The sequence below is a fragment of the Lagopus leucura genome, unplaced genomic scaffold (assembly GCF_019238085.1).
Source record: "Lagopus leucura isolate 7727_CA_CO unplaced genomic scaffold, USGS_WTPT01 Super-Scaffold_100001, whole genome shotgun sequence".
In the NCBI taxonomy this organism is placed as follows: Eukaryota; Metazoa; Chordata; class Aves; order Galliformes; family Phasianidae; genus Lagopus; species Lagopus leucura.
Window position 1 is genome coordinate 5,209,753 of NW_024962262.1, and position 10,066 is coordinate 5,219,818.

At 43.1% G+C, this 10,066-nt stretch overlaps 1 protein-coding gene across 2 annotated transcripts; it reads left to right on the forward strand.

Moving 5' to 3' along the window:
- Positions 1-2,822: 2,822 nt before the first annotated feature.
- On the forward strand, positions 2,823-9,816 carry LOC122177863 (proteasome maturation protein). 2 transcript variants are annotated; one of them, XM_042867638.1, is made up of 6 exons: positions 2,823-2,900; positions 4,713-4,807; positions 5,137-5,197; positions 6,673-6,774; positions 8,377-8,470; positions 9,604-9,816. In XM_042867638.1, exons 1-6 carry the CDS (start codon positions 2,898-2,900, stop codon positions 9,669-9,671), a joined length of 423 nt encoding a protein of 140 aa, XP_042723572.1. In that variant the 5' UTR covers positions 2,823-2,897; the 3' UTR covers positions 9,672-9,816. The 2 variants fall into 2 exon arrangements, with proteins under 2 accessions (XP_042723572.1, XP_042723571.1); XM_042867637.1 differs by lacking the exon at positions 2,823-2,900 and adding an exon at positions 3,085-3,117.
- Positions 9,817-10,066: the final 250 nt, after the last annotated feature.

The window sequence follows — 10,066 nt, forward strand, 5'->3', positions numbered from 1 at the left end:
AATGAATGTCAAAACATAAAAGTATAAAGCGAGTTAACAAGAATGGGCTTCTTAAAGATCAAAGCAAGTGTGTTTATTTGATTTGATTAAAAACAAATAAAAAGTACTTTCACTTTAACAGGTTATAGCTGGCTGTTGACAGAAATTAGTGAAAGAGTTTCCCAGCCCCACAGGATAAAGGTATTCTTTTGGTAGAGATTCACGTACTCAGGTTGCTCACTGACACGTCTGAAGAACTGTATTTCTGAAAAGAGACAAAGCTGCATCCGTATTAAAAGCTATAGATAAAAGGCTCTCAGGCAAGAGAGCTTGTTTAATGAGCTTTTATCAGAGGATCATAGAATGGTTTGGGTTGGAAGGGACATTTAAGATCACCTTGTTCCAACCCCCTGCTATAGGCAGGGACACCTCCCTTTAGACCAGGTTGCTCACAGCCCCATCCAGCCTACCTTGAATGTCTCCAAATAGGACCCTCACTGGACAACCTGTGCCAGTGTCTCACCACCTTTTCTGCTTGCTAAAGCCAATTTAACTGCTAAAAGAGCGTTTGAAGTAAAGTCCATTTTCCTAAAATGGAAGGTACTTTCCTCATAATAAGGAACTCATGTCCTACATATTCCCTGAAGCCTTTGGGAAGTCCCTCAGATAAACCAAAGGGACCAGATCTGACATTCCAAAAATGCTCAGATAAAAAACAAGCAGAAAAGAATTTAAAGTGTTCACACATTTCAGATCTTCTCTATTCAAAATGCTTAAAAAAAAACCTTAAAATTACAATGTTCAAGCTATCCTTAAAGCCAACATGTGAAGTTCGCCGTCTTAACTTTAATGAATTAGTAATTTCAGAGGAGCAGCAGTTATTTCCATGCTAATTTTAGACCACTCACAAATGCTAACAGAAAGGCTTCTTGGGCAACCCCAACCCCTGCATCCCACTCTCCACCCTGTTACCATCAGGCTGGAAGATGCCTTCAGACGGACAGATGGACATGCAGTACACCCAGCAGCCCGGTTCCAGCACACCATCTGTGCTGTGGTCAGCCTGGGTTTGAGGTAGCTCAGCCTTCCCCATTGCTCCTGAGAAGCTGGAGCACTCATTGCTCACCACACACTCCCTCTTTTCTCATCAAGCTTCAGTCAGCCTGATTGGGAACTCATGGAACTCCTACTAACTTGCAGCAGAGCTACAGATTGAAACCAAAAGGTACAAAAACAGTTCATTAAAACACAAAGCTGACTGTGGCACAAATCAAGTGTTGCTCGAATTCAAAATTCTCGATAATTTGGTGAGAAAATACACACGTGATTTCTGTTTATGTCTGGAAGTTTTCCCCAGTGTGAAAGCCGGCCTTTAAAGGAAGAGCAGATCTTTCTTGCAATGCACGTTCTTTTATGTTATGTGGCCTAGGCTGGATCGCAGCGATGTAAAAATGTACATGGAGTGACTGTATCCTGTCTGCATCCTGCAATAATGACTTTGAAAGTTAAATGTTTCATCTCTACAGTCATATCCTGATCAACAAAGTAGGTCAATAAATAAATACATTTAATGACAAACCTAGCTTTTCTGTAAGCTGTGGTTAAACAGGAACTTGATTTGTTTTTCTGTATTCATTTCTGTTCTACAATAATGAACCCAGCACCACAATATCCGAGTACCCATTATAAGATCAGAGAAACCTTTGTGGTACCCATTTTCCTAAAAATGACTTAAAATACCCAATTCCTCATTCCCATTCTTTTGAAGTCTGTGCTTTAAGCCTGCGATCGTAACACAAAAGGCCAGAACTTTGGTCGAGAATGTTTTCACTAAGTGTTCTGATTTTGCCCAAGATAGAGGAAAACTGCATTTATCCTGCAACCTCTGTGGCAACCTTTGTAACTCTTGGAATAGCTTTCAAACCTCTTCAAGCATAAGCTGATGTTAACCCTGTTTGCACACTGTTGTCATTCGTATTCGGGTTGGATATTAGGCAAAATTCCTTCCCCAGAGGAGTGGTGAGGGGTTCCCTGGGGAGGTGCAGTCACTGACCCTGTAGATGTCCAAGAACCATGTGGCTCTGAGGAACGTGGCCAGTGGGCATGGTGGGGACGAGTTGGGCCACCAACTTACGCCACAGCCTTCATCAAAGCTCTCGACAGCCATTTCCAATGTGTCTGATGGAGCAGCAGGGCACCTAGGGCTGCCCTGACACCTCATGCCCACCAAGCGCTGCCCCGGAGCAACCATTGCGGCCGAGGCCACATTTACTTTGAGAAGGTCCCTCCTGGAGCTCCCGCAGGCCATCAGCAGCGACACATTTGCCACCTGCACACACTTGTGACCCACAGAGAACTAAAAGGGTTTGGTGGCAGGAAAAGGCAGGGTTGGAACAGGTTGGACCAGGCTGGATGTGGCTCTGGGCAGCCTGGTCTGATGGTTGGTGTCCCTGCACATAGCAGGGGGTTGAAACTCGATGATCTTTGAGCTCCTTTTCAACCCAGGCCATTCTATGATTCTATGAACTTCCCACACTGTGCAGCTGCCAGCAGGTGCGAGGGATCGCCTGCACACCGGGGGTGACTCAGCAAGCGGCAGCCCCCAGGAAAAGCAGACCTTGCCCAACGCAGGCACAGGGTTCTGCATGGCCGCACAGAAACAGCCCCGCGGCCTGGGAGCGAGCCAGCGTCCACACAGCGCGCGCTGGGAGCCACCAACAGCGGCCATCAACGGCCGCCCGCTGAGCGCGGCCACCGCCCCTCCCGCTCGGCTCCACCCCCTCCCTCGAGGCCACGCCCCCTCGAGGCCACGTCCATCCTGTGAGGCCGCGCCCCGCGAGGCCACGCCCCCTCTGCTGGGGTCCGAGCACCGGAAGTGACGAACAGGAAGCGGAAGTGGCTGAGAGCGTGGAGTGAGGATGGTGAGTGCGGGCTGGCGGTGAGCCGGCGTTTTGCTGCCGCCGCTGCCGCCGTTCTTTTCGTGAAGGCGGCGGGGGGCGGTCGGTCTGCCTGCTGCCTTAGCCGCCGCCTCTGCCCTTTGGCAGAATGGTGGGCGTTGGGCGGGCGGAGGGGCCGTGCTGAGTCACGGGAATCCGGCGCGGCCCAACTCCGAGCTCCGCTATGCGGGCAGCGGCGCCGGTAGGCACGCAGCGCTGAGAAGGAGGGAGCTTCGTGCAGAGAATGCGGCGGTGGGCTTGCGGGGCCCCTGACTCGCCCCTGCGTGGGGTGGGCAGTGCTCTGGCATAAGCGGGGCCCCGGGTTACTTCACGGCAGCGCTGCGTGGCTTCCTCCTTGTGTTTTAGTTGCTTGTGCTCTGATCTTTCGTCTCATCTTTGAGGCGATTTCTCTCTTCTGTGTATTTGCTTCACAGCGGTCTCACGAAAGTCTGATTGTTGTTGAGTGTGATGATTGGTAGATGATGTATATAGGATTACAGAGTAGTTTAGGTTGGAAGGGATCTCAAAGCTCACTCGGTTCCACCTCTGTACCGTGGGTAGGAACACCACCCAGCAGCTCAGGCTGCCCAGGGCCCAATCCAGCCTGGCCTTGAGTGTTTCCAGGGCGGGGGTGCCCACAGCTTCTCTGGGCAACCTGTGCCAGTGCCTCGCTGGCCTTTGAGTAAAGGATTTTCTATTAGCATCTAACCTAAACCTGCCTTTTTCTAGTTTAATCCCAATGTCCTATCACTATAAAATCCTGTAAAAAGTTGATATCCCTCTTGTTTGTGAGTTTCCTCTGAGTACTGTAAGGTTGCATTGAGGTGTCCCCAGAGCTTTCTCTTCTCTAAGCTGAACAAGCCTTCCTTAGCCTTTTTTTATAGCAGAGGTGCCCCAGCCCTCTGAGCACCTTTGTGGCCTTCCTCTAAACACAGTTCAGTAGCTTTGCGTCCCTCCTGTACTGTTGGCCTTCCAGGCTCCAAACACGCTGCTGCCTGATGTTGAATTTTTTACCCTCAAGCCCTTATGCATGCACATAATAGCAGCTATTTTAGGTTTTTCTCATCAGTACCAGCTTACTGACTGTTACCATGGCAACATGTTGATACAGGAGGTCTTAGTTGTGAGCACATGTTTTCTGTTTAATCCTGTGTTGCTGCTGGAGGGAACTCCTGTATTGAGCAGCTCATCACTGTCACCTTCCAGAGACATCAGTGTGTTGGTGAGGCACTCTGTATGAATAATGCTGAGATTGCTTCAGTAAAATCAGACAGGTTAGCTTTAAATCAGTTGTCAGGTTATGGTGGCTTCATATAATATATCTGTGAGGTGTGATATTCTAGTTTCTGCTACAAGTTAGTGTTTCTCCTTTGCTCTTTCCGTGAGCTAAGATATTAGAATGCTAGAGTACACCTCTTCATGGGGAGCCTAAAACCATGGGCATGATCAATTTGATCTTAACTGATTCTTAAGCGATTAACTGTGTCTGTACTGAAGCCAAGCATGATCTTTCTTCCCTTCCATCCTTGAAGTGCAGGGTGGAAACTAACAGGAGTTAATTGTTTCTGCCACATCCCCAAAATGTTTTGTTACTACCTTTAGCCATCAAACTCTGAAATAATTCATTTAATCCTTTTTTTTTTTTTTTTTTTTTTTTTTAATTAAAGAGACTCTGAAGTGTAGGACTTGTACAAGAGTCGTTTGAGGAGCCTTGGAGCAATTTTTCATTTACTTTATCTAACAGCACATATGAAAGAGGCCTGCTTCTGCTATAATAATCCTTACTTTGTGTTCCAGGAGTCCAGAGGAGCTTCTTCTCTGTTGAAAGACAGTATCCCAATTACTGATTTTTCACTTCCTGGATCATTTGAAGCTCATGGTCTGCGCAGAGGGTATGCTTTGCGTTTTTTCGTGTTAAATTGTTCCATAGCTAATGTCAAACTTCTAATGTGGGAGGAAAATCTGTTTTTAAATGCTTGCTTTTTATAGAAGGTTCTTGGCAGGTGAATCTGTAAGCCTAATAATAAGCTATAGCCTGATGCCCATGAGTTTAGTCACATTCTTTTAAATTTTCTGTTAAACATCCCTTCAAGAAGTAGGTAATATTTGATGTTCCTTTCTGGAAAAATGCTGGGCAAATATTGGTCTTTGTGAAATAAATGCTAGTTGGAATATACATGTATTAATTTTTTGAAACTAATTTTTTTCCTTGCATTTCTAGGTTTTCTTGTGTGAAAAATGAGTTGGTGCCCAGCCACCCACTGGAGTTGTCAGAAAAAAATGTAAGTATAATGTTATATGTCACCTTTTTCACTCTTACTGTGGACTTTAATTTAGTGTTGTGGTTCATTGGGTTGTTCTGCTCACCAGCCAGGAAGGTGGAGGAGGGTTTTGCCTTTAGCAAGGTAAAAGTGTGTAACAGCAGTAATGTTTTATTTGTGCACTGCTGGCAACTTTATTTAACAATTAAGCTTCTACTCGTGACTCTTAGTATATAAGCGGGCCTCCAGTTCAGGGTTTACCTAGTGAGGTGTAGCCAGCTGAAGGCTCTGTGTGCAACCTCTGCAGTTAGGTTGGCAGCACACCTGTCACCTCTGGAAGGCTAATCTTCCTGTTTTGTCTTTAGATTTGCCATGTGTCTTCATTGTTAGATTTTTTTTTTGTGTGACCCATAGATATTTTACTCTACATTACATTATCCCATCTAGAAATTGTATGCAGACAGTTTGTTCTAACTGTAGTCTTGTCCAGCTTAGTCATCACTTGTGGGCTGTTTCAAAGTGGCCTGTGGATCATAGGTTCAACGTTCTGTTATGAGCACTGAGTACAGGTTTTAAAGTAAGACGTTGGTACTCTTTGTTTTGCTTTACAATTGCGTGTTATGTTGACAGGCATGTTGTTAGGACTGGGAAAGTCAGAATTGGAGCCAGGTGACTCAAGCTTCAGGGCTATTGAGAACTGTCTGTTGCATACTTCAGTAGTCACAAGCCAGTGCTTCTTTGTTTTTTTTTAAAAAAAAACAACCTACCTCTATTATGTAGATGATTTTCTTTGTCTTACTGATCGGTTTTAGAACAGCTTCTAAAATTATGAGCTTTTTGATATTTTTTAGTGTGATCTCTAAAATCGTATATATGATAAAGAGAAAAGATATATTCCAAGTGTTTTCAAGTAGTCTGTAACAGAGTAAATAAGAGTAAAATTCACAATGTCTGCTTTCTGTTCTTACATTAAATCAGACTTAGTTTCCCTTTTCTGTGCTTGTAATATTGTGGCAAAGTAGTGCACAACTACACCACTTGGTGGAGTTACACATCCTCAGTGTCAAAAAAAAAAAAAATAATAAAAAAATTACTTTGCTTGATTTATAATAAAATCCTGCAAAATTCAATTTCAGTTCTATTAAATAGATGTTCCTGCATCACTCTCTTCCATGTACATTTGATGTGCATATGATGGTATCATATGATGCCCCGTCCCTGGAGGTGTTCAAGGCCAGGTTGGATGGGGCCCTGGGCAGCCTGGTTTAGCATTAAATGTGGGGGTTGGTGGCCCTGCATGTGGCAGGGGGGTTGGAGATCCATGATCCTTGAGGTCCCTCCCAACCCGGGCCATTCTATGATTCTGTGATTACTGGATTTTTTTATACCTGCATTAATTAGCAATTTCATTGAAGCAGGACATTGCAGATCTCTTCCACGCTCGTATTTGAAAGTCGCTTTTTCTAAAAACTAAAAGCATTTTTTGTTTGTGGCAGTTCCAGTTAAATCAAGATAAAACAAACTTTGCCATGCTGAGAAATATTCAAGGACTCCACGCGCCCTTGAAGCTGCAGATGGAACTCAGAGCAGTGAAACAGGTAGGCATGCCTTATTGAACTGCCACTGCTTAAACCACGTGAGGGCATCTTTGGGAATGTAAGGTTTCAGAAAGACATCTTTCTGTCTTGAAGTACAACCATTTGGTTTCCAAAAGTAGTTTTCACCGAACTGTTAAAAAGAATTATTGCAGTCAGTAATTTTCAGAGCAGTCAGTGTGCTAAAGGCCTTCAGCTGCTGCTGTTTTATTTGCTACTTGTTGAAGTGGTAAGCATTCTTAAGCTTTCTGTGGACGAGCTTTCTATTTTTCCCCTTAATTCAAAAATTAATACTTTGCTGTGTGTAGCATATGACATTCATAAGGAGTATCTGCAGCTGTAGGGAGAAGAAAGCTTGGGGCTCTGAAGCAGGTATTGATGTGGGAGTAGATACAGAGGTAATGCAAAACCTGAAGCAGGAGATCTGATACGTGCTTAGTATTTCTTTACAGCTGTTCTTGTAAGATCAGGGAAGGTCTACAGGAAATTCAAAGGTTTTAACTTTTAATTGGGAAGCTGAGGCCACCTCCTTTTCCCTTTTATCCCCTGGATGGAGAGTAATTGGAACGTGGCTGACTTTGTCCCTTAGGAAACACAGTTTGGTGGTCCAAGTAAATTATTTTTGTTACTTGTTGAAGATAATCAAGCTACTAAGGGTTGTTTTTCCATGTAAGTGGGAGCAATTTGTGCGACCTGGTGTAGGGAATCTGCTTTGGCAGGGGGTTGGACTCGATGATCTCTGGAGGTCCCTTCCAACCCCTACAATTCTGTGATTCTGTGAATTTTATGCTCCCTTCCAGTGGATTTTGTGCTACTGAACCACACTGAGTTCCATTAAACTTGGAAGAAATTTCTTGTCCTGAAGATGAAAGGCAAGAGACAGGATATATGAAAATGTTCCTTTATCTCAACTGTACTCTCTTGTGAGGAAAAATCTTTTTCCTAACTGATATGCAGAAAATGAGACAGTTGAGGGCTAAGATCCCGCTACTGTATCTCCACAAACATTTGAGGGTGAGAAACATGGTGATTTAGAAGACTCTTTGCTCCTTGCTTTTGTGTATCTTCTTAGATATAGAAGCTCCTTTGTGGTTTAATTACACCTTTCTGAAGTGTTTAAGGGAATAGTTTGTATTGGGACATCTGACAGTTGTGCCAGCAGTTAGACTGTAGACCCTCCACAACTTCATGGGAGCAGAACAGGAAGAAAAAAAAGCACAACTTTTTAAAACCAATAGCTGCACTGCAGTGAAATGTAGAAACCAGGTGAAAGGCTGCTCTTCTCAAAACTGTGATGAGGGTGATGGTGATGGTAGGTTTTGATATTGATGTAGTTCTCTTACTTTATCATTGTTTTCAAAGGAACAGGTGACTGCCTGTCACTTTTCTCAGTCACAGAGTAGCTCAGATTGGAAAAGACCTTAAAGATCATCAAATCCAACTGCAACTTAACCATGCTGCCCTAACAGCCACCCGTAAATTACGTCCCCAAGCACCACATCCAGGGGGTGTTTAAATACATTCAGGGATGGTGACTCACACTTCAGAAATGCAAAGATCTCCATTTCAGTCTTGCAAAAACCTTTAACTCTTGTCCTTTTACAGGCCCAACGTCTCCCATTTCTTCACAGCTCAAATATGGCACTGGATACTCTGAGAGGAAATGATGAATGCATCGGTTTTGAGGATATTCTTAATGGTATGTACATAGTTTTGAATATTTTAGAAACATCGAAAGGTGAAATTTAGGAACTGTGTAGCTCTTTGCCACTAGGGAATAAGACCTTTAAAAGCTGTCATGGTTTTATGACTGGGAAAAAAAAATTGGAAAAAACTGGAAATAAAAAATTAAGTTCCAAAAGGCAAAGAAGCACCTGGGAAAGATGAATAGGTGTGGTTCAGTTGGTAGTTGCATGGAATGTAATCTGCAGTGCTAAGTAAGTCTGTATTTGTTTTTGGGCTGGGTTTCTTGAGGAGCTGAAGATGATGCTTTTATACTGGATGTCTGATCCCCAGAGATTTTTGAACTTATTTCACAGATTTTGAAAGGCAGAGATTACAAAGACATAAGTTTTTTTTATAAGTTCTATAATTAGAAAGAAAGATTAGAGGACAAAGTCATTAATATGCCTTATTTATGAGAGGAAAAAGCAGTCCAATACAGCTGTAGTGGACCTTTCTTCCAAGGTGCATTTGCAGCCTTTTTTTTTTTGACATGGACTTTTGTATGGAAGTGAAGTTCATACTGTCAGTGATTGGTATGGCTTGTGTTTCCCACGTGTTCCTGGATAGTCTTTCAATACAGCAGCCAATATGAACCATACTGAGGGCAAGGGAGGAATCTCAGAAGATTGTTAAGGGCATAGGATTTTTGTGAAACAAGGCAGTAGGTTGGAGAAAAGAACACAAGCATGTTCCAGCTAGCAGAAGGGCTGAATGATCAACTCCTCTTGTGCTAAAGAAAAGTTGCATTGGAAAGGTGTATGGGACCTGTGGAAGAAGCTATGATCAGACTTGCATTTTATTAGATACAGATCTCATTTAGCCATTATAGGATGTTGTGCTTTTGTAGAACTACTTGGTTTTACTTGAGCAGTTCCCTTCTGCCCCCTTACAAAGCACTCACATCACTGTTCCACTGTAGGTGTACTGGTTATCTGATCATTGCTTTGGACAGAGGTGCACTGTGCAGTACTGTCAAGAATCAATTGAGTAATTTTTGCACTAAGCATTAAAATGAAAAAAATTAAGTATGGTCACCTTCATAGTTCTTACTGGTCTTTGTAGCTTGGTAAAAGCCTAATGCTTTTGACTCTTTCTTTTTTTCTTCAGATCCTTCACAAAGTGAAGTTATGGGAGAGCCCCACATGATGATGGAATACAAACTTGGTTTATTGTAACAAAATGTACTCCCAAATGTTTTGTGTGTGTCTTTATACTGCAGATCTAAATATGTGATCACTAAACTGACTCTCAGCGTTAAACAGTCGTGCAGATATCATTTGCCTTCCTTGGTGAAAAGGCATATTAAATGTTTAAAGTCCATACATTGTTCTGTGCTTGTTGTCAATTATATAAATGTCCTGTAACTAGACAGCTTAAATAATGTCTCCTCATACACTGCTCAGGATAAGTCTCTTAGTTATGGAAATGCTATACATGTGTACAAGAAATCCGTACCCATGCATTTTAAAAGTGATTATTGTAGGTAAATGCATTTAATGGATGTTCTTGCAGAAGAACTTTCTAAGGAGGAAACAAAGATGTTTTCCATCGAGTAATGCTTTGTTCATGA

Excerpts from the sequence above, each read along its gene's own strand:
- LOC122177863 (XM_042867637.1), top strand. Across the intron at positions 4,808-5,136 it reads GCTCATGGTCTGCGCAGAGG|GTTTTCTTGTGTGAAAAATG; the intron begins GTATGCTTTGCG and ends TTGCATTTCTAG. Across the intron at positions 8,471-9,603 it reads TTTTGAGGATATTCTTAATG|ATCCTTCACAAAGTGAAGTT; the intron begins GTATGTACATAG and ends TTTTTTCTTCAG.